Genomic DNA, 24,296 nt, shown 5'->3' with positions numbered 1-24,296 from the left:
TAATATAGAACAATGCTGAAGAGTCTTCATAAAAAGATCTAGAATATTACTGCTTTTATGTCTACTTCTTCAGATATTTGGGGCAAATATCACCGAAATAATTTCATCGTCCCTAATTGGCATTATCTAGAAATATCTTTAGGACTAAGATATTAAAAAATCCTCGGCACAGAGAGGAGTGGAAGGGAGGTAGGGAGGCCTCTACCCTGCAGTGGGACGATCACGGCTAAAAATAAAATAATAATAATCTTTAGGACAAACGTACCTTTCTTATACCAATATTTCTTTCCGCAGTATTATCTTAAATCACTTAATGATTTCCGCAAGAGAAAAACTAATCTGCCTAGCGGGTTACCGGGCACCGGGGCTCCGGCTCGATGAGCAGGAATAGGAACGGGGTGGTTTTTACTTAGTCCGTAAGAGTCTAACACTCCCTCTCGCCTCGCCCAGATGAGAGAAGTCGAATGATTTTCCCTCCTAAAAAAAAAGTAAGGCACTTTTATTCTACAATTCCTTCTCTCCTACTGTATACGTACCTATAGAGGTATTACGTATAGAGAGTTTGTCATAATCTCAATCCTTTTCAAATAAATAAAAATCAGAAGTTACAGTTACACCATCTTTTATTAAAAAGAATTCGTACAAGCACAACCAATTTTTCCTCTTTATCTTTCGAGAAATTGTACTTGTACCAACCAACCATATTCGTTAATAAAAAATACAAGATAGAAGACATGTTTATATCAGCACGTGAGGGTAACGCGTAAATTATTCAATTACGCGAACAAAACTCACGCATTCGAAGATAATATAAGGAATCCTTACGTTTTATGTAGGTGCCGTACCGACGGTTTCATGTCTCATCAACATTTCATATTATCTTCGTGTGTGTCTGTGTTGAGGTAGATAAATGGCGATTGTAAAAGTAATTGTGTACATTTTTATTAATAAAAATAACTGAGAAGAGTTTTATGTATTTTTTTTTTGTTTTTTTAAGTTCTAGTAAGTTAGGTACGAGAAATCTGTTCCTGCGCTATTTCTAGAAAGGTAGTACACAATAATTCTGTTCCTCTATTAACTGCGCTCTACTAGTTTCGAGTCACAGAAGGACTTCATCATAAGCAGCGTGCGTAGACGCGCGTAGTTTTCTAAAATTTTCTAAAATAAAATTTACTTTTCTAACGAGCCCTTTAGTTACGGTTGTAAGTCCCATGTTAAAGGTGGTGAGCCTATTGCCATATACCGGACATATTTCCAGATTCCGTGCTACCACTGAGAAATTTTCAAAAAACCGAAAAAAGCCCAGTAATACTTCGCCCGACCCGGGAATCGAACCCGAGACCCCTTGCAACCACTCGGCCAACGAGGCGAATCTAACTTCATTATCTATATTGCGAATCAAATAACTGGAAATAGAATTAAATTCTGTCTTCGAAGAGAATCTTGTAATTGAGATAGTTTTCAAATATTGTTATTATCTAGTGTTGCGTTATGTTTTCAGATTGAATAGTCCATTTGTAAGCAATGCCATTAATATAAATTACTTTGTATCTAATACTTTGTAAGTTTTGCATACCTAATGGAATATTTTCTTAGGTAAGTATATCTAACGTAGAATAATCTATAGTTAGTGATCAGAAACCGTTTTTTTTAAATAATACTTATCTATAAGTAGTTTTGTGGAGAATCTTCTATGTGAACAAATCTGACTAGATTTTTTATGAATATTCCAGCGTTTGAAATAATAAAAGGTAGATTGTAGTCACTAGTTACGAATAATAAACAAACGACACCTTTTGGGTCAAATAAGAAACAAAAAAATTCAAAACATAATACGGTACTAAAATAAATTAATTACTTAACGTTGTCGCGTTGCAGATCGAGCAGATGAAATACCTATAGAACTTGAACTACAGATAATTAATAACAGCTAATTAGGTACCTATCCTAGAATAATGACGCTTTAAATTGAAAGCAGCTTAACAATATGCAGACTAACGTAGGTAAAATATATTGTTGTTTATTCATTATTTATTTTTGCATATAAATATTACTTAATGAATTTTTATTTTCACATTTTTTATCTACATTTTTTTCTGTGGTTGGTACTGGTATAATACGTTGTCAACCTAATAATGAGATGCCATTAGAGTTTTATTTTTTTGTATTGTTTTTCTGTCGCACAAATGGTATTTGTTGGATTTATTTCGTAGAAATTAGCCAGTTTCTCAGAAACAAGTCGTGTAACCTTCTTGCTTTAATTAACCAAATATATTGTGTGTGAGTCTGAGTAGGTACAGTATTTTAGTCCTATATTATTATAAATTATGATCTCTACAAAGATAAAAACTTTTTTCCTTTTTTCGAAAATTACTCTGAGTCTGGAATTGTGCCCAGTATATGGCAATAAGCTCACACCCTATGTGAAATGAGAAAAGTGGGTGTACATTGTATAGCGGCATTACGTGCACCTCTGCCTACCCCTTCGGGGGTTAAAAGGAGTGACGTTGTGTTATTATTGTTAAAAGCATCTAAAATATCAGCACTACCTAAAATACTACCGCCCCAAAAGCTGTTGTAGATTCACAAACAACCTTCCTCTTGAATCACTATCTATTAAAAAAACCGCATCAAAATCCGTTGCGTAGTTTTAAAGACTTAAGCTTACAAAGGGACATAGGGACAGAAAAAGCGACTTTGTTTTATACTATGTAGTGATACAACGACAGTGACAGTGAATCTAGGTCGAGACGACGCGCTGAATAAAATAAAATAATATGGCGGGCGAAATTAACTTCGTTAATAAATAATATTATTAACGGACACGGCACCAAGGCTTTTGGCACGGAAAAACAAAAGGTTTCGTTGTAAGAGCGCCGGAGGGCCGGAGGGTATCTTTATTTTGGAATTAAGTTGTGTAACATTACATCACACCTGTTTTTCCTTATGGGGGAATTGGAAATGGTACACCCACTTTGTTTCCGTGTTATTTGGTATATTTTTGTACGTTATTTGGCTATTTGCGTGCAAGGACGAATCTGTTAACACCATTTTTAGGAAAAGTTCGCACATCACACCAGGAAAAAATTGTTCGCAGATTACACCAGGATTTTTTTTCTTAGTGTGATGTGTGAATCAGACAATGTTGTAACAGAATTTGAAAATCATTTGAGACACCTAATGGAATTTTGCCCTGTAAAAAAAAGGACCTAATGTATTTGCTGAATTTTATTTAGCCATTGTTGCAAGTCTACTAGTACCTACGACCAATTGATTATCATTATAAGACACTGGACTAGACGAGAAACTTGTTCTTTTTTTTTTGAGGGGGAATATTATGTAATTACTTCTCACGCCTAGCGCGAGGCGAGAGTGAGTGTCAGACTCTTACTGACTAAAGACACCCCATTCCTACTCCTACCTTTCGAGCCGGAGCCCCGGTAACTCACTAGGCAGTCGGCAGCTCCGTTTTTTTGACCATATTTTTTGACCATCATTACAAGACAGATAGATACTTAAATATTTCACCTTAACTCTAGCTTTTAAACACAAAAAGCCCTATGACCCATGACACTTTGTATTTGAGAAGCTACGTAAGGTTAATGTGCTGCTTACCGAGTTAATCAACGTTCTCGATTGCAGCGCCATTTAACTTTATCAGTCTAATGGTGAGCCTTGATTAAAGGTGCTAATTAAATTGTATCATTAAGTAGGTGCGTACTGCGATCCTTATAAAAAAGATCTTAATAAAAATATATTATGTTTATGGATAATATATTTTTGCGTATTAACTATAATAATTAATAATATTAATTTAGTTATAAAAACTGTACGTAAACTGTTTGACGTTCATTTTGAAAAAATTCAAACTCCTTGTTCCTTCCCTGCACGATAAAGTAAAGAGGTTTAATAATTGTTAGGGTTTATAAATAGAAATGGCCATTTTTGGTGAAAAACACGTGGATGCCATTAAAGTTTATTTTTAATTTATTTTTCTTCGATATTTTAAATGGCATTTTATAATTTTTTTCGTGTGATCCAGCCTGTTCCAAATACGAAATTAAGTAAGTATAGTATAATTAAAAACTTTTTGGATGTTCATGTGACATTAATACAATACTTATTAATATATTGTATTTTTCTTCCTTCTGCCTTTTTTAGGTTGCTTAACTGGAATCGCATCGAGACCAATACCTTGATTTACTATTATAAACAAATAGATAGGATTGTAATAATTATTGCCTTTGCTGAATACAAATCTTATAAAACATTACATAGTTGACGCACATTTAAAAAATAATAAGATCAGTTTAAGAAAGTACTTAGAATGTACATATTTGGTTTACATACCGACTTATCTACATAATTTAACCCCAACCATCACTAACTACAATGTAAATGACAGAAAAACTTTTCTTCAAGTAATCACTTAAGTGGGTGATAGACGTACGAACTTGAAGTACGCGGTTTTTAAGATCGCCAACTTACTCGGCTCGACGTTAGTGACACACGTGAGTCGTGAAACTTACGCACTCTGTATTGCGATGTCTTCGACAGAAGAAGCTCTGTGTTATTTAGGTATTATATCGTATTACATTTCAAAATATAAAAAACCAATAGACAACGGCGAAAAGTGGGCGGTGGGTTACGAACTGGCTTACAAAAAGAGAGCGTTTATCATATGTGAATTTAGTAAGAGAGTTACGTGACGAGAAGGAAGATTTTTAGAATTATTTAAGAATGCCTGAGCCTGTGTAAATAAATTAATAAACTAATTATTTTTTTTTTTATTAATCTTTAATTATTTTTTATAAATAAGCGTCCGCGTTCACGGACTGGCGAAACAAATTGGCGGCTCGCGGCTCGCAGTACTGCCACACGCACGAGCCAAGACGAGCTACGAGCAAGATTTCAAACCGGTTGGATCGCCGACGAACTTACTCGGCGGTTTTAAAGTACGCGTACTTACAGTGACACACGAGCGAAAAAGGTCGTCGAGCCATAAGTACGCGAACTTACTCGCGTGTCTATCACCCCCTTTAGACTTGCGTTAAGGTAAGTACCTACTTATACATACCTATACTTAAGTTGCCTAAGTACCTAACTCTAATGTACTCACAAAATTATTCGAACAACTTGAAGTTTTAGCATTATTGACATTTTGTCAACTTGAGAATTTATTCTCTTGGAAGTCTTGGAACTTGGAACCCATTACAATTTGCACAGTTGGTACTACCTACCTACTCATTATATTGAACATTAAGAAAATTTTAATAGTATGATGAATTTAAGTATTGTCTTATATGACTTGTATTATATCTTTTTATAAAGTACCTAATAACTAAGTACAATTAGCTATAAGTAGGTACAGAAACTTTTTAAAGGTGGGAAATTCATCCAGTGACTTTTCCGCCTTGGGCAAGACGAAAGGCATTGTCATATTCATACTAACTGAAGACCACCCTGTTCCTACTCCTGCTTTTCGAGAAGTACAGTTGTCAAGTTGATGACAATAATTACGATTTTATTGTAACTTTCGTGAGACATACTAAATTAATTATTATGTTATCGGCTTACTCACCTAATGTTTTGACGAGGAACTCGACTAGTTTCAGTCGCGCTGCTACAGTAGCAGCGCGACAATCGCCGCGTCGTGTGTCGCGGAATGCTGCTCATGAATATGAGCCTGTAGCATGGCTTGAAACTAGTCGAGTTCCTCGTCAAAACATTACGTGAGTAAGCCGATAACATAATAATTAATTACGATTTTTATTTATTTATTTATTTTCATAGGTACAGTGACAGACTACAGACTAAGACATTCCAGACAGTAGATACAACATATCACAACATATAGTACATTAATCTGAAGTCCAATTATAACAATTTTATTAACAATAGTTCTTTATGCATATAAAACGTTTCTATTACATAAACAAACCAACACGTTCACATTAACAATATTTTTAAGTCGACGCTAACTCTGTATATTTTATTCAATTAAAAAACAATTCAGTCTTTCTCTGTGTATTCAATTAGATACAGTCTACGTATTTCTGCAATAAAATGGAAATTGAAAATACATTTCAAAATTTTCAATAATCCCTGCATTCAAAACAGTCATAATGATTGATGACAAATCTTTTTACCATTAACTAACACCTCGCCCCGGCTTTGCTTAGCTGATTTGCCAACTTTCCCAGTGAGTTTGTTGTTCTCTAAGAATTGGACAATTAAAAGAATAGGGATGATGACGGGGCAAGAAAATTAAAACTCTATCTCGTCAGTCAGTTAGGTAATAAAAAATATAAGACACGTATTTTTTTTATTTTGTCGTATAAGATAACAATACTTTTATAAAACGAATCAAGAATTTAGGCGTGGGAGTAAATACGTTATTTCTACGTATAAAACGTACCTAAGTGAAGTGACGTCACGCAATATTTCAAATCAATATATCGTCGAAAGTACTGTATTTGTTTCCGTAAGAGTTATGCTATGTTGACCAATGAATATGATTGGTGGAAGCCAAACGCATCCACAGCAACGTAGCATAGCACATCTCTGGTGGAAAAGCCACCTTTATATCTATTAGGTGCTTTCCAGCCTTCGATCCGCAGACACAAAAAATAAACTATAAACTTCTTTATCTGCATAAAACGTTCTGTTATCGAAATAATGACAAACAAACAAACACACTTTCACATTTATAATATTATTAAGAATATATAGTTATGAATTATGAATATTATTGTAGTCTATACAGCCAGTCACTCTCTATAATAGCTGAACGTTTCAGAGGTTTCCAAGCGCATTAGGAGCATTAGATGTCTATTCAATGGAGTTAGCATTGAAATTATGTCCCCTGAAGGATGTTCAATAATGGCAACCAATTTTACGGAGACGCGCAGACTCGTGTCGTGGTCATAAATACGATTTTTTTAGGGTTCATAGTAAGAAAAATGGGTTCCCGTAGTAAATCTGTTGGATGACACTTCCTCTAGTTTCTGTATTCTGTGTAAAAATGGCAGAGGAATAGATAGAAGAATATATTTTGTCACCTTAACTATTCCCGTCTGATCCGGAACTGCGGACTAACTAGCGGGTTACCGGGGCTACGGCTCGAAAAACAAGGGTAGAAACGGGATGATTTTAAGTCAGTAAGACTCTGACACTTGAGAGAGAGCTCTCGCCTCGCCCAAAGTGGGAGAAGACATTGGACGATTTCCCCTCTTCAAAAAAAAGAGTGGAAACTGGCAAACCCTCATAAGTAAACTATGCCCTTAGGTCTTAGTTAAGTATTATCAAGGGATGTGAATATAGATGATGATGATATATAATAATACCTAATAGGCTCTTTCCCGTAAACCTTTCTCCAAAACCGGACACAGTTTAAACCTCAAGATTACAACTGAGATTTCATAATCCAATAAAATAATTGATTGAGCTCTGCTACGAAATGTGAATCCTTCAGGGAAACGACAGTGAAATACCAGTATAAATAGAAGTTACATGAATGGGAAAGTTTTTAATGTATTTACTGAAATTGTAACTTCGCAGGTAGCTAGCAGAATTGGTACATTACAGGGATAATGGACACATAGCTACCTGAACCAAAGTTTTCGTGATTTCGTGTGAAATTCAGAGGAATAAGAGTGTTATTCTGTTCTTATATGTGTTTTAAGAGAGTATTGGTTAATGTAGAACTCGTGACTAACAGTTATATTAACTTATAGACCGAATACTAACTTAATGTAAAGCATCTCTTAGCAAGGTCGATTTGGTCAACGCAGCCTAGTCTCACCGGAGTGGAATTTTCAAGTCACACATCAAATGTTGATGAAAGTCTCAATATTAATTAGAAAATCCTAGTGCGGGACAACGTTTTAAAAACACAATTACTTACCTAAAATAATGCTTCTTAAAATATTGCTAAAATAAAATTGTTACGTATTTCGGTCACTGTTTGGATCTGATAAAGTTTTTAATCGTATGCGATGCACAACATGCGAGAGTGTTTAAAAAGTATTATCCACCTACCCAACTAGTTTCAATGTTCACATACCAACTTTAAAAGTTTAAACTTTCGCTCATCTGTTAAACAAGCGTCGAACCCTAACTGGAAACTACAATTTAACTGAAAGGTTGCAGTTTGCAGTGCAGCGGATTAGTTAATATTAGTTTAGTCTAGACAAGAGAGAAACAAAACATAATATTGATAGACACAACTAGACTGAGTTGTTTTAACTATGTTGGTAGTTTAAAAACTATAGACAAAGTTATAGTTAACCGTGTTCTACATTGTTAAAGTGTTGGTAGATTACCAATAGGTACATGTTTTTGTTTTAAAATACCTTGAATTTGCAATTTGGGGTTTTATGCACGATAATAGCAGTTGCACGGATTTTTATTTAAACATATTCATAACTTAAATGTATTATTTTTTACTTTATTTCATAGTATTAAAGTTGGTTGTACTGCAAGGACATCATATTTAATTATTTATTTTTCGTTCAATTAACTGTAAAAGCAAACGTTCAGAACGTGTTTTGTAGCTATGAAAAATTCTGCAGGCGGTTGACTGACAGCTGACAATGACAACTATGATCAAATTATCATGACATTTATTTTTTATCAATAATTTCCTACTAGTCAAATTCCATACTTATTTCGAAATTTAAAAAACGATATTCTTTATAAATTTTATAATTTATTTTATGAAATAGTGCGTTATTGCGTTTTTTTAAAGTTTTTTCGTAAAACAGCAGATTTATTTCTTCTAGAAAATTAGCTAGAAAATATTGGAAATTAAGGAGATAATCAAATCAATGAATGAGAGAGTGTGATTGTTTTAGAATATTTTATTGTATTAAATAGTCAAAATAATTTATTTTTGACTGAGGAAATTACCCGGTTGGACACCAACTAAGTACGAACAAAAATCTTTTTTTTTCAGAAACTTTGGTGTGCTTTTCATTAAATTTTATCTTTCTCTAAGAATTTGAAAAAATACCCTCTTTCAAATTCTTGTACAAGGTACAACTACCTAGGTATTTCATTTTTGTCTGAATGCAACGGAATTTAATATTCTGAATTCTTACTTACAACTTATGAGAATATTATACTTCTGGCACTTATGTTATTTGCTGAGTGTTTGGAAAAGGAATGGTAACAAAAACCATGTGTAGGTAAATAGATTTAACCATTCCCTACTATTTGTGAGAGTAATATTATAGTTTTACAAAATACGCTTTAGTGATTTATGTACCCTGGTCACTATTCCACTAGCAATGGGTTGACTCTGAGTAAAAGAGTCTGAAGGCAAAAGTATACAAACTTTTTTTTTCGAAAAGTCTCAATAGCACGAAGCGCGTGGAATTTTGCAGTTAGATACTTAAAGGTAAAATAAAAATGCACTCAATAAAAAAACTATTTAATTTCAGTATTCCGGATCAACTGTGATTTCTAAAAACGTTCGTACTTCGTTGATAAGTTTATAACTCAAATCTTCGGGGAGGTAACTCAAGGCATCTGCCAAATCTTTAAGCAGACTGCGAATCGGACCACCTAATCGGGTTCTCGTCCGGGTCCAGCTGAAGAAACTCTTCATGAACTCGTGGAACGGATCAAAGCTGCTTTTCCCATACACATGATCCATATCTGACAATATTACATGAACTAACTCCACATCTCTCCCGTTCACCATGTGAGTCTTCTTATGTAACGCATTCAGTCTGTCTTCTACAGCTTTGTGTATCGACAGCAATACTTCTTTCGCTGACACGCTATCAGAATACGCCATATCGTTCAGTATAATCTGCAGCTCATTAGAGGTAACTTCGGCTAAATGAGAATATAATTTGGTCTCCATCAGGCTTTCGGAAACGTACCGGATGAATATTTTCGCACTTTCCTCATCCATGTCTTTAAAAGACCCTAGTACAGTCTCCAGTGCCTTCGTGACTTCAAAAGCTTTGACACAGACGTGGTATTGTGAACATAGCTTGCTCTCATACTTTCCCTCGACTATAGAAGTGGCTATGACCAGCTTCTGGGTTAGTTTCTTCTTAACCTCATCTATCTCCTCCGGCTTGCCCTCAAGTCTTTCCCCAGCTAATAAAATTGCTGCCGTTTGGAACATAACACTTATTTTTTTAATAACTTCAATCCACAAGTAAGTACTGCTTTCTGATCTCATTTTCATAGTCATGTGTTTGAGTAGTTTCCTAATTTCTCGTAAACCTTTCTTCAATTCTTCTTCAAAGAACAACCGTTCCTTTCTCGCTTGTTCGTGAGTCATGTGTTTGTGGTTGAAGATTCCTTCAAAAATGGTTTCTATTGATTTCGTTTGTACCATGATGTACTCATTTAGGAATTGCTCTAATTTACCCTCACAAAACCGGAGGTCTCGACACAAGTATGCTGATTTGATAATGATGTAAAGAACATCGTGTTCTTTGGAGAAAGGCATCGACCGTCGCCCCGATGTCGTGGCGCCCGCGCCCTGTCTCCGCATGTAATGTGATATTGTATCTATTACTTCTTTACCGAAGCTGACTGATCCTTGCATGTTAACTTTAACCGCATCATTGAGGTATATTAATGCTGTAAAAGAGTTAAGTTGTAACAATACCTTTGGTTCAATAAAAAAGTGAAAGTTGGTAGATGCCTTCTTTCTACTCTAAATTGAATTATAAGATTCAAATTAAGATAAGGACCGTAGCTAATATTGCATATTATAGAAAATAATAAATAAAACACTCACCAAAAACTAGAAGCAAAATCTTTATGTAATCCATGACGAAAATAAAACTCATTTTTTTGATAAAAAACTAAATAACATTTTGTTTTAGTACTCATAAAACGGTTGACGCTTTCCTTTCTCTTTAAAATATATTTCAAAATGGAGTTGTGATTCAATTTGATGGTCGTAAGCAGTAAAAGCGAAGTAAACAGGTTTAGTAGAAGACGCAAAATAAATAAAACATTTGTTTCAAAGGGTACTAAAAGTATTTTCCAAGTTACCTACCGAATTGAATTTTCAGGTCTTGATTTTTGTGGGGACTTTTTTTTAGTTACTATTACTGAGTACCTATTATAAACAAATAATGTTTATAATACAACTGTATAAAACCCTTAAAAAAATACTCACCTATGTACGGTGAGTATTTTTTTAAGGGGGAAAAATATCTTCATCCAATGGCTTCTCCCGCCTTGAGCGAGGCGAGAGGGAGTGTCAGACTCTTACTGACTAATAACCACCCTGTTCCTACTACTGCTTTTCGAACCGGAGCCCCGGTAAACCCGCTAGGTAGTCCGCAGCTCCGGACATAATAGGTGGATAAATGTAAACATGTCGACAGATATGTACAGCCTAGATAGGTACCTAGGTAGTTCTTCTGGGACTAAACAAACTGATTACGGCACGTTGGGCCGACCGGCCTAACCGAAATTAAGGCCGAAATTAAACAACATCTGTGTTATGATTGTTGTGTTGTGTACCATAGTAGGTACAATCACGTGACACGTTTGCTCGTTACTCCCACTTTCGCGTAAAAAGAAATTACTCATGCACGATATTTTACGAATATCCTTTTTAATATATAAATATAAAAAAAAACAGTTTGTTTATACCGTAACCAGAAAATAATTGAAAAAGTATAAAAAGGACAGTGCTCAGCTAAATTGCCGTAGCCCGACCACGGTTTGAGTCACGGCGTTAATTTTTAACACTAGCCAGTTATAATATTTCATTAGTTAGTTTTATCTACTCGAAGAACTAACGTAGGTGATCTCGAAATCATTAGACCTATATTCAACAATGCTCGTTTTGTGATTGATATGACAATGATGAAGATGAAGGAACAATATTTAATGTAACATGCCCCAGCGTGGTGCTCGCACAAAAGTTGCAATTTAATTTGCATAAAAAACAAAAAGACATATGATTTGCTTAGGTAAATTGAACGACTAATCGTAGTTAGCACCACGTTGTTGTTAAGTGTTATTCTTTTAAAAATAATACAATTTTTCCTATTAAACTTTAACTATATTCTTTATTTCATAATAATTCAATTTTTAATAGTAGCGCCACCCTGCCAAATTTTTGGTACTATAATTACTTTTTAACTTTTTATATAAAATATGTATTAGTATATAATTCAATTGTATGTAATATCTATGTATAGTATTTTTCTATGGGCCTTTGATGCCTGAAGTAAATAAATAAATAAATAATATAAATAAATAATAGTCCAAAAGCCAAGAGTCCAAATCATTCTTTGTGAATGATATCAATGAATGTCTGTTTTATCTGTGGCAACGTTTACGTTTGACGTTTCCTTTAGCTGTCAAATCTTTTTGTTTCGGCCATTTTCGCCGAACGTTTGGTGTTCGCTTTAGGTCACGTATCTATTCGTGGCCTTTAGATCACATAAATAAAACTCTTTCAAGATGGTGCAGAAGAAGGTAAAAGCCATGTGCGTTTAGTAAATTACTATATTTTCGTTACAACAAGTGATTTTCTCGTGAAGTTTACACCATAACATGTTTATGGGACCACCAATGTTTTTGGCATCAATTCCGATTTATTTTGATATATCCAGGTATTTCGAGTCAGTGGTGCATTTCAATACTCTGAAGTCTTAAATTAAATTAACCAGTTAAACTAATTTTATGTGGTTTCAAGTCATTGTTGTAAATAAACTTAACATAACCTCAAAGATTGCCATGATGTTAACTTTAGACTGAAGTGCTATGATTACCTCCAAATTATCACCAAGATCGCTGAAGAGAACGTGTAAATCAGTATTTGGAGGCCAACACGTGACCATAGTTTACAAAGTTGTTATTATTTCAGCCCAAGAAGAAGGTAGGCAAGAAAGTAGCGGCCGCACCTCTGGTCGTGAAGAAAGTTGAGCCTAAAAAGATAGTGAACCCACTATTCGAGAAGAGGACCAAGAACTTTGCTATTGGTGAGTTAATTTTATTAAAAATATTGTGCAAATAAGTGTTTATATTCTACAAAGCGGATTTATACTTCGCATTGTCTGTATACCAGTTCCGCATTCATTTGAATCGAACGTAGAATCTCGACATTCGAAATTTGAAATAAATGTGGTGTCAATATTGGCGGTAAAGAAGTTAGAATTGGACTAAAATGATGTAAACTTTAATCCGAATAACCATGTGGTTACAAAATATACGAGCTTTTTAACACTGATTGGTCCAATTTCTTTATAAACATACTACATAGTGTGTTAAACATAACCTCCAATAGTTTATTATTATTACTGCTCTGCTACTTTAGGACTAAGTTCCACTATATGAGACTTGAAACTTTAAAATAAAAATGCTTGGTCCTTATTGTGCATCATTCATTAAAAATGCTCTACCACAATGAAATACTGACATTGAGTGGTATGTGTGACTTCTAGACATTCTCTGTCAAGTCTGGCTTGGTAGAAACTGCATTTCTGTATTAAATGTAGTACCCACTTCTCGCCAGGTATAAGTTCCATGTATTAGGAAGGCAGCACAGGAGTAATAAACAACAAAAATAATACAATATTGGAGTTTAACAAAACACTAAAATTGTATTAATTATTATAGAGTTCATAACACTAACTTATAGCAAATTACTTATAGCAAGCACTCAAAATACTAGAGTTATGTTTAAACTATAATCTAATGTTTAACTGTGTACTATTCCTAGGTCAGGACATCCAGCCCACAAGGGATCTGTCCCGCTTCGTCAGATGGCCCAAGTACATCCGCATCCAGCGCCAGAAGGCCGTGCTCCAGCGCAGGCTCAAGGTGCCGCCACCAATCAACCAGTTCACCCAGACACTTGACAAGACCACAGGTTTGTTTAATTTATCTATAATTGTAGAATATTACATAGCCATGATAAATGTAGGCAATATCAAAGGTTTTTTTAAATGAGAGTTCTGTAAACAACACATGTTCATTGTAAGTTTGTAAATAGTTATTCAAGTTATTTCAAGATTTAAATTTTAAGTCAAGGCAATTTTGTGTCTTCGAACATGATCAATTTATACTGATGAATTTTTTACTCTTGCTGAGCACAGGTTAATTGTAACTTACTTGAATTTATGTCTCATAGGCTATTTAGGTTTTAACATGATGATTACCAAATGCAACGATGAATCACTATGATTATCAACAAAAATATACGAGCTTTTTAACTCTGAGATAAAAACAGACCAATTTCTTCACAACTATGTATCTTTCAAATTATTTCATGTAAGTTTGTGTGTGTTCCAGCAAAGGGATTGTTCAAGATCCTGGAGAAGTACAGGCCAGAGACTGAAGCAGTCAGGAAAGAGCGCCTCAAGAAGGCTGCTGAAGCCAAGGTGAGATGTAGTTCTTTATGTAATTTTTCCTAGCACACAGTTCTACAAATTCTTTTGTAGATGTAACCTTTGTCATGATGCATAAAAACAATATTCAGAATGCCATGAAGACCTCTAACCACCAAGATCTCTGATGTTTACTACCAACCTTCTTGTCATTCACCTCTGTAGCATAGAATATAACAATGCTACCTCTTTGCAGATCGCCAAGAAGGATGAGCCCCCACCAAAGAGGCCAAACACCATCCGTGCTGGCACCAACACAGTCACCAAGCTGGTTGAGAAGAAGAAGGCCCAGCTTGTCGTCATCGCTCACGATGTTGACCCCATTGAGGTAAGATTTTTTGTTAAAAGTGTAATTTTTACTGAACTTAAACAAGAGTAGGCTGCACGACGTCACCACGTGTCTGTGCACGACACTCTGTGACTCGAAACTAATAGAGCTTTTCTCCATTAATTTACTTGGGTAAACAGTGATTTTTAGTAATACTTCATCTTAGTATTAGAGCTATTATTTATAGGATATTTCTTTATGTAAAAATGATTGCTAGCCAATAGTTGTCAGTTACATTACAAATGCTTTATTGTTTACAATAGTTTTGTTATTAATCAACTTGTTTATAAATAGACATTATTTACATACTCCTGGAGTATATTGCAAACTGCAGTGATGTTAGAATTTCTTCACCTGAGGCTTTAAATATAAAAATATTTTTAGCTGCATGAAGATTGTTGACTCTGAGCTATACAACAAACCTCAACATAATCTTTTCTATTGCAATATTTTACTAAATATCTTTATTTTTCGCAGCTGGTACTCTTCCTGCCCGCCCTTTGCCGTAAGATGGGTGTCCCCTACTGTATTGTCAAGGGCAAATCCCGCTTGGGAGCCCTTGTACACCGCAAGACATGCACTTGCGTAGCAATCACACATGTATGTACAACTTTTTACTTATATAACTTTAATTTTATTGGTGTTTCATGATTGTATCTAAGATGGGCATTTAATGATGATGTATTTGCTATCATACAGCTATGCTGACAACCTTTCTACCACCAATAGATTTATCTGAGGATGCCCATTTATGATGCAGAACTTTTTCACAGTAAAAAGAACTTAGCAATAGTTCAGTCAATATTGTGACTATTTTTATTATTCCATTGTCTTTTTGAGTTTCTAGTTTCTATTTGTTTCATATTAGAGTTTTTATAAATTCGTTGTCAAAATCTAAACATCACAAAATCAAGAGCCGTTACTTCATACTTCTTGTTTCTGGTCCAGGTTGAGTCTGGCGACCGTGCAGCCTTCTCCAAGGTGACGGAAGCCATCAAGACGAACTTCAACGAGCGCTACGAAGAGCTGCGCAAACACTGGGGAGGTGGTGTCCTCGGCAACAAGTCCAACGCGCGTATCGCCAAGCTCGAGAAGGCGAGGGCGCGCGAGCTGGCGCAGAAACAAGGCTAAGCCTAAATAAAGTTTAAGACCTAACGTATTGCTGTTGTTTTCTTTATTAATCACTTTTGTTTATTGCCCTTGGTTAGTATCTGCCAGCGGCTTTGCCCGCGTCTGCAGCACTAGAATGTATATTACCCTAGGTGTTGTACTATTATCTTTGTGTCAAACATTATTCAGTACCGGCTACTAGTAAAAACACGTCATGAATAACTTTGGTTTATTTATTGATAATAACGTTAACTTTTTTTAGTCCTGCTAATATCAATCATCATTACGTATATCGTAATTATAATCATCACATTGCAATTATATTTTTGTTGCTTCATGGTGATAGTTTGAGAAATTCGCATTATGATGCATAGTACTTATTGGTGACAGATGCACTTTAGGCAGAATAATTACATGGCACAGTTGAGTATTACAATAGTGTTGATAGTTTGCGAATCCTGTACAATTCCTTTATAAGCATCAATCGTGAATGATCCTTACTCGTAAACCTGACAATAGCACCTACTAACCTATTGAGTTTTGATGCCAAGCTCACGCTGCAACTGTCTGGCATTCATTGTGTATTTAAATACTAGATTATCAATTTCATTCATCAGCACCAGCCTGTCGTCTGTATCTAAGGCCTTCAATTTCTCAGCTAGTAGCTGGCCATATAAGTCACATGCGTTTGCATTTACAAAATCTTGCGTTCTTCGTTGCCTCTTTGGCGGTTGATAAGCATCGGCTCCACTCATACTGTATGAGCAGGACTCTGGTGACTCGGGCCTAGGAGAAGTATCTACTGATGCACTTCCCTTTGTTTCACGAGTGTGTGGACTTTCTTTTGTTCTTTCCTGCAAAAAAATATGATTTTAGTGCATAAAACTAATTTAATTTTGATTTTTTTGGTCGAGCTACCCATTTCTCCCTACCAATGGCAAACACGTATAGGTATTACATGAAAATATATTTAACTGTGGAATGTTAGCAATGACAAAAGTCGGAGGTGGATAAAATCTAGAGAGCGCCCTAGGCAAGCACTACACACAAGTGTCCCTAATTTTTGATGAGCGTTTAAAACCGACAAGACAGTTTCGACTGTGGTTCGACGCATTTGTGTAATTATTCAAACGTGACAATAGTATCAAATTCCGTGCCTCATATGTGAACACTTGTTTGATCAAATACTTAAATATTTGAACACATATTTGTATGATCCTAAACACCAAATGTTATGCTACGTTTAGACGCGCGCGTTCAACTCCACATTCAACGTGCACATTCACATTCACGAGCGTGTAAACGGTACGCCCGAGCCCGTGAACGCGCCTGTGAACGTGAACGCCGCGGATCGGACAAGTGGCGGTTTTTTGGCAAAGTTCAAAGGATGAATGTGTGGGCGCCCGGTGACCGTTTACACGCGCGCGGGCAGTCATTCTCTCCCGCGCTTTTACGACGAGTGCATCTTCATTCAATATTATATTTAACGTTTAATTTAATTAATTAAATTTAATTGGATTTAACGTTTTATTTTTTACGTCATTTCATTCATAAAAATAAGTTAAGCCAAAGGATATGGCAGCAACAACATTGACATCCTCGCTGCTCGCTGCTCGCCATTCTGGCACTGACTGACACGACGGCGTACGTGTGAACAGCTTGAATGTCCGCCGGCCCGGGACGGGCTGCATGCCGCGCAGCCCGCCAGGCAGCCCGCCAGGCTGCACGGCGCGCGTCTGAACGTAGCATTAATGTTTATATACCTAGCAATTTAACTTACCATAACCTCAGTAGAAATTGTCACACGGTACTTATAAATATCACCCATGAAATTATCAAGGGCTTCAAATGCAAACCATGAAGGTTTGTAAACATCCTCGGCACTACATCCAGATTTTATAGAATCATTAATCTTTTTTAAACAATCTCTGTACTGTGTCAGTAACGTATTTCTTTTCCGCTTCAATTCATCGACAGTGCAAGGTACTGAAAACTCTTGTCTAATGCGATTCCAGGCGTCATTAATGTTATTTCTGTTTTTATGTCCATTGCGTTTCGGGTCCCATATGTCTGGCTCTGCCTGCATTAATTCTATAAACTCGAGAACGCTCTCGTTATTCCACTCCATCCTTTGTTTGCTTAGCCACAACTACAAATTGCCTATAAAGATACACTGTACGAAACACGGCCGTTCTCAGTGGCGATGTCCGTGCAACTGAGCGTCACGTCGCGTCATGCCGGCGCCATATGTGCGCACTTGTTTGTTCATTGTGTTTGTCCTTGCCTCACATTGTGAAGTGAACACTCACAATCACATTCACACCGTGACGCGACGCGACGCAACGGAATAGGAAAATGCAAAGCGTGTTCAAAAGTTTAAAAAAATATGTGACGCTTATGAATTATTGAACACATTTGGTGCTTGTAAAGCCTTATAATTTTGTTAACTAAAGTAACCTTACAATAAGTTTTTAAGAAGGGTAAATGCCCGGTTTACATTATTCCAGTCCAGCGATCCAGTCCAGTACTGGATTGCTTACTGGACTGGATCTGTTACGTCTACATTATTCCAGTTATTTAGAAGCCGTTGAAGTGTGAACACTACAGTGACAATGATTTCAAGAAGAGATCAGTTTCGAAAATGTTTTAAACGTGCCCGTGCTGCTTTTTACATTGATAAAGGAGAATGGGCAAAAATATATGGAAGCTGGTAGCAAAAAATCATTTGCGACAAATAAGAATAATTCCTGCACAGTTGGTAAGGTGTCATCATACAGAACAATTATCACTATGGCAGCTAACCTCAATTCCTTGTCCGTTTTGTGCCCATTCTCCTTTGTGTGTTTTAACAAATAATATGCTACTAAAATAAAAATAAATAAAAATCTTAAAATACATACGTGTGTTTTACGCTTCACCATCACATTTTTAATAAATGAATTGAATTCGGCGAACCATTTCACTTTGGGTTGGTAAACATTGCCACTAGCACCAGGTGTGGATGACTTTTTAATCTTGTCTAGTTCAAGGTAGTATGTCGAACGTAGACTTTTTATTTTGTTTTTCACATCTTCCACTGTGAATCCTTCAATTTCCATACCAATGCACAGATTTTGCAAAGCAGTTTGGCGCATAGCTTTGTTTTTATAATTTTCTGATGTTATGTCCCATAAACACGGATTATCTCTGTATATAGAGACAAACTTTATAGTTTCGTCTTCAGATAACTTCTTCACCATTGTTAAATCTTTTTGCTTCGCAAAAAAGTACGCAAAAACAACCAACACGTGTGTACTTCGTCAGCACTGGAACGGCACTGGATTGGCCGTCTACATTATTCCAGTTGCACTAGATTGATCGCACTGGACCGAAAAGTAGACCGCGAATCCAGTTACTGGACTGGAATGCTTACTGGATTCAGTTCATTCCAGTGCCGGTTTACATTTTTCCAGTAAGTAATCCAGTACTGGACTGGATCGCTGGACTGGAATAAAGCATGTTATAAATTAGGTATTTTCATACCTAATTTATAACATGCTTTATAAATATTATTGTCAAAAATTTGCTTATTTTCTTTAGAAATATATATAACGCCATCTATGTTTGACCTTCCGAACTAAATCAAAATCTAAACAAGAGTCAGCGTTGTGGTTTTGTTCATACCACACCTTTGTACGTCAGGCACTAGATGGCGTTAGTCATCACATACCAAAATTAAATTAGCTGATAGAAAAAAACTGAGTTTACGAAAGTAAAAAGAAACATTTTTACTTTTTATATTTAATAATACGTTTGGCCACTAACTTACCCGGTGATGAGAGATAATGTTCCTACGATGATGTTGCGGCCAACCAAACTATTTATACTCGATTTTCGAAGACACCTAAGTGATTGATTATTATAATTATCTAATTCTATGTTAAGTTCCGAGGCATGTCCCCCATGACAGAACAATTTCCGTGATCTCTGCCCATCGTATTATTACTTTGGTTCAGAACTAGAACTAGGAGCGGTGCTAACATTGAAACATTGTTTTTAAACTTCAATTTTAGTTTACTACCCAAGTGTTTTTAGTATAATATTACAATGTTCATCACTATGCATGTTCTGTTAGACACTTGTTTTTAGATTAAAACAAAAATTGTAGAGCTATAATACAATAATTGTGTCAAGACGAGGCTACTCGTAGCTCGTTAAGTTAATCTCCGAGGTAACGGTTGTAACACGCGCGTCCTTTTGTTCTGTACTTCCTGGATACATAGAAAGGACTTATTGATATTAAAAGAAAACTAGCGACCCTCCCTAGCTTCGCATGGGTGCAATGGTGATATACTATGCATGTATTATACATTATAAACCTTCCTCTTGAATCACTCTATCTATTACAAAAAACCGCATCAAAATCCGTTGCGTAATTTTAAAGATTTAGGTAAGCATAAAGACAAACAGACAAAAATAGTGACTTTGTTTTATACTATGTAGTGAAGAAAGGAATATTAAATATTTTGTATCTATAAGTTGTAGATGATGTCGATCTACCTTTCCATTATTAAATTAACACATGAACAATATAGTAGTTTCCAACAAGTCAAATTCAAGTCGGGGTTTTTACGCGCAATGTGGCCAAAAAAGGTCAATATTCGTTACAGGTATAGCCATAGACAGCCTCCTGGCAATTCTGATCTCCTTGAGAATAGAGACATTGGTACGACAAGCGGTCCAAGGAATACGTAGCATGCGTCTCCAGCACCACATTTTAAAGGCGTAAATTTTTGGAGTCCATATCTTGGTGAGTTTGGTCATTGCTGATTTAACTGTCTGGATGGAGAAATGGATCCACATATTCTAAGCCTCTGGGTTCAAGTGAGCGAATGTACATAATAATATGCCCGTGGACCACGGGAACACTTTGGTCTTGTTTTTATTTATGGTGAGACCAACCAGTTCGTTATCTTTTTTCACTCTGTTGATCAGCTCAGTCAGCTCACTCTCGGACGCTGCAAATAAGGTAGTATCGTCTACACACCTTAGAATGCTGATTCTCTTGCCACAAACAGACACTTCATCCTCCCATCCCTCAACACGAGACGAGACTTATCTACCTAACACTTATAAACTCAAGGCAATTTTCCGTAAGAACGAGATTTTTTGCTAATAAAATTACGCAGGCGCTTACGGAGATAATTTTGTCCGTAATCTGTCGTTCGTACAGATAGAATAGGCGGTTCCCATCTGTACTTCAATAGATAAGAACACAGTAAGCGGATGAAACCTTCCATCTATTCAGAGCTGAAAATCTTTTGTGCGAAATTTCTTTGCATCCATTCTGTTGGGAATCGCTCTCGTAGCGCGGCGGTTATTTTAAAATTATTATACCTGAAACGTTAAAGTGTATCTTTAAAAAATGTTTTAACGGAAAATGACCCTTATAGAGTCTGTAGGTCTTTTCAATAATGGGATTAGAAAAGTAGGTAAAATAGGAACCTAATTTTGTATACTTAGGTACTCTTCTTTTTTCTTCAGTGTAAGTGAAAAACCAACTGTATTAGCATTTATCTCCAAAGACATAAAAATAAGAAGATAAAGCCGCTACTTACTGATATTTTTATAACGTATAAAAAAAAAAACACTAAATCCGATAATAAATTCTCGTCAAAAGCCAAAAAAACTTAGATAAAACAACAGCTAACTTATAACGTACACGATTCTTCTATTTTCTGTCGTAAGTGGAAATCTAAGCGGTATTAATTCGAAGACTTGGAGCGGTTCCAAGCTACGAAGCCAGGTGCTCGGAGATAACACATGGAAGTGAAGTTTTGCGCTGAAGTTCCGACAGCCAGGTCGAAAGGCTAGCCGCGTATGTCCGTCCAAAGTTGTCTTAACGGCTGGAAATGGAATGTATTTGAAATTTAATTTCCGAATGCCGTGTTCTAAATTTAACTTTGGAATAATGTTTGTTTGTGGTTATTCTTTTTCTTTTTTGCAATAGAGTATGTGCTGTGTTGGTCGATTGGTCACAGTCTTGTGTTGTAGTGTTCGAATACATTCGTGGTTTATGATTTCATATGATATGCGCGTTGTAAATAAGACAGATTTTTCTTTATGTCTTTCGATTTCTAAATTTTTAGGGAAACAATGTTAAGTCTCTGTCGACTATGCCGTTGATCGAGTGGTAGCAAATGCGACTGGCAAGGGTTTTAGAAAAATTCTCAGTAGGAGCTCGGAGTCTGGAATTGTGTCCAGTATATGGCAAAAGGCTCACCCCCTATTACATGAGACTAATAACACAAATGGTGAAAAGTGGATTACAGTGTACAGTGGCAGTACGTGCCGTAATGTGCACCTCTACCTACCCCTTCGGCAATAAAAGGCGTAACGTAGTGTGTGTGTGTGTAATGTGAAGTCAAGTAAGCTATTGCTTGTCTGTATACTGTATGCCAATAAAATACTATTAAGATGGTACATATTACCTATATACTAAGGCTTCCAAAGTTGTCAATGAGTAAGAAAGTTACTCCCCCTCACTTTACTAACCACTCAGTAAGCAGGAGGCCAATGTAGGCAGCAATTAATAGGATTTGTCCGACCAACACGGAGCAGTACAATTTGACATGAATACATACCTTAATTACTCTATATTGACTGCCTCGTTGGCCAAGTGGTTGCAAGTGCGACTGCCAGGCAAGGGGTATCGGGTTCGATTCCCGGATCGGGCGAAGTATTGCTGGGCTTTTTTCGGTTTTTCGAAAATTTCTCAGTGGTGGCACGGAGTCTGGAAATGTGCCCTATATGGCAATAGGCTCACCACCTATTACATGGGACTAACAACATAAATTGTGAAAAGTGGGTGTACATTGTACAGTGGCATTACGTGCCATAATGTGCACTTCTGCCTACTTAAAGGCGTGACGATATTTAATTACTTTAACACTGGAAGTGTCAATTTACGTCGGTAGCTCTAACCAAAGCTATTTATTTATAACTTATGGACACTTAAAGCCATTGGGGCTATAAAATCCAATTTTTATTGCTCGTTTATGGCCTTTAGAAGCGATCAACTGGAACTCTTTAAACATTCCCTTGAACTTGCCAGTTAGTTTGTTACTTATTGATATGTTTTTGTAAAGGTCTTAAGTTGTTTTTTGAGGGCGAAATCGTCCATTGACTTCTCCTGCCTTGGGTGTGTCGGAGTGTCAGACTCTTACTGACTAAAAATTTTTAGTCGGAGCCCTAGTAAGCCGGCAGGTCTTCCGAGGCAAAAATCTTAACTTGACATTTAAACTGACTTTTCTATGTTCTGTATCACCAACAGGTATGGTAGATAGTGCCTACTAGGTAAGTCTGTTCATGTGGGACTAATTTTAAGTGCATGAAGTTTGGCATATAATTTATAAATTTATTTGCTCCACTAAGATTTTACAATAGGATTTTCCCCGTTTACGTGTCGTGAGTACGTTTACAAATATACAAGTTCACATGCTTATGACACCCAGACTCAAACAACAATTTGTGGATCACACAAAGAGTTGTTCCGTGTGGGAATCGAATCGCTCGACGTTGCACGGCAGCCAGTTGCCCAGCCACCGCGCCAACCGTGCAGTTATTAAAACTATGTAGATCATTTCTAAATTTCCTTTACATTGCACTATACACATTTTAAGACCCTCATTAAATTAGATCAAAGCTGTTTCCGAGAACCGTAATAATTTTGCATCTTCGTATCGTATCGTCAATAATTGTGCTGTAAACCTTCCCATTTATTCCCAAATTGATACAGAGATTTGCATGCGGCTTGTCAATCAAAGAGGTTTACTCTTTGATTGACAAAGCGGCTTAACGAAGGAGAAAACAGATTCGGTAATACAGAAACAGAAATAGAACTAGCGGAAATTGCGAATGACGTGCCCAATCCGAATACGAGTCTAATTGCATCCTTACTAACAATCAAGAAATTGTCAACGGCTATTATGCAAACTTAATAATAAACACCTCTGCTAATGGTTCCGTACTCGTTCAGTAGTACGCACGCGCCGGACCACCCGAAATGTAACAGGTACTGTGAACTCTATAGACGCTTTCGCTCAGTCGCGAAATGTCGGGAGAGCCGCGCAGGCGTGTCGCCTGTGCCTCCGCATTTAATCCCACATTCATAAAATAAAAAAAAATCAAAACGTCAAATAAAACCCCGCCAATTTGTAGGTTGGACTTCGAAAATGGAATTTGATTTTTGTTTTCGCGTATTTCCAATATGGCGTGATTTAGTGGAGATGATGATTCGTTTTCTAAGTGGCGTGTATTGACTTTTTGTGTTTTGTTTTGTGATAATTTGTGATAGCGATGCCAAGTGGATATGGGTGTGATAATGATAACTGTTTGTGGGATTGGATTGCTCAATGCATCGGACTCTTTGGTAAGTTAGCTAAACATGTGAGGTTGCCGTATGCATTTTTTTTACAGCTACAGGAGAAAGCGTTCCT

The 24,296-nt window shown here is 36.3% G+C and overlaps 4 protein-coding genes and 1 non-coding gene across 7 annotated transcripts in view; 3 read left to right on the top strand and 2 right to left on the bottom strand.

Annotated features, from left to right (window-relative positions):
* Positions 1 to 9,419: 9,419 nt before the first annotated feature.
* LOC118262747 (uncharacterized) lies at positions 9,420 to 10,929 on the bottom strand. Its single transcript, XM_035574334.2, has 2 exons — positions 10,766 to 10,929; positions 9,420 to 10,605 (listed from the first exon to the last, which is right to left on the bottom strand). Exons 1-2 carry the CDS (start codon positions 10,815 to 10,817, stop codon positions 9,440 to 9,442), a joined length of 1,218 nt encoding a protein of 405 aa, XP_035430227.2. The 5' UTR covers positions 10,818 to 10,929; the 3' UTR covers positions 9,420 to 9,439.
* Positions 10,930 to 12,299: 1,370 nt separating this feature from the next.
* Positions 12,300 to 15,868, top strand: LOC118262928 (60S ribosomal protein L7a). The gene is made up of 7 exons (XM_035574615.2): positions 12,300 to 12,468; positions 12,860 to 12,974; positions 13,715 to 13,864; positions 14,287 to 14,375; positions 14,578 to 14,709; positions 15,187 to 15,309; positions 15,658 to 15,868. The coding sequence occupies exons 1-7, from the start codon at positions 12,454 to 12,456 to the stop codon at positions 15,838 to 15,840; spliced, it is 807 nt and encodes a 268-aa protein (XP_035430508.1). The 5' UTR covers positions 12,300 to 12,453; the 3' UTR covers positions 15,841 to 15,868.
* Positions 13,155 to 13,227, top strand: LOC118263202 (small nucleolar RNA SNORD36). The gene has a single exon (XR_004782565.1). It is a non-coding gene; the product is annotated as a small nucleolar RNA SNORD36 (small nucleolar RNA).
* On the bottom strand, positions 15,708 to 19,269 carry LOC118262826 (uncharacterized). Of its 2 annotated transcripts, none has more exons than XM_035574442.2 (2): positions 18,720 to 19,269; positions 15,708 to 16,673 (listed from the first exon to the last, which is right to left on the bottom strand). In XM_035574442.2, exons 1-2 carry the CDS (start codon positions 19,056 to 19,058, stop codon positions 16,350 to 16,352), a joined length of 663 nt encoding a protein of 220 aa, XP_035430335.2. In that variant the 5' UTR covers positions 19,059 to 19,269; the 3' UTR covers positions 15,708 to 16,349. The 2 variants fall into 2 exon arrangements, with proteins under 2 accessions (XP_035430335.2, XP_035430334.1); XM_035574441.2 differs by lacking the exon at positions 18,720 to 19,269 and adding an exon at positions 17,600 to 18,425.
* Positions 19,270 to 23,910: 4,641 nt separating this feature from the next.
* Positions 23,911 to 24,296, top strand: part of LOC118262632 (uncharacterized) — a 110,473-nt gene continuing 110,087 nt past the window's right edge. For both annotated transcript variants that reach the window (XM_035574158.2, XM_035574157.2), the window contains exon 1: positions 23,911 to 24,229. In XM_035574158.2, the coding sequence (XP_035430051.1) occupies positions 24,157 to 24,229 (73 nt within the window). In that variant the 5' untranslated portion in view covers positions 23,911 to 24,156. The remainder of the gene's footprint in view (positions 24,230 to 24,296) is intronic.

The sequence above is a fragment of the Spodoptera frugiperda genome, chromosome 12 (assembly GCF_023101765.2).
Source record: "Spodoptera frugiperda isolate SF20-4 chromosome 12, AGI-APGP_CSIRO_Sfru_2.0, whole genome shotgun sequence".
Classification (NCBI taxonomy): domain Eukaryota; kingdom Metazoa; phylum Arthropoda; class Insecta; order Lepidoptera; family Noctuidae; genus Spodoptera; species Spodoptera frugiperda.
Note: the sequence above shows the minus strand (reverse complement) of the source record. Positions and strands in the feature narration are given on the sequence as shown.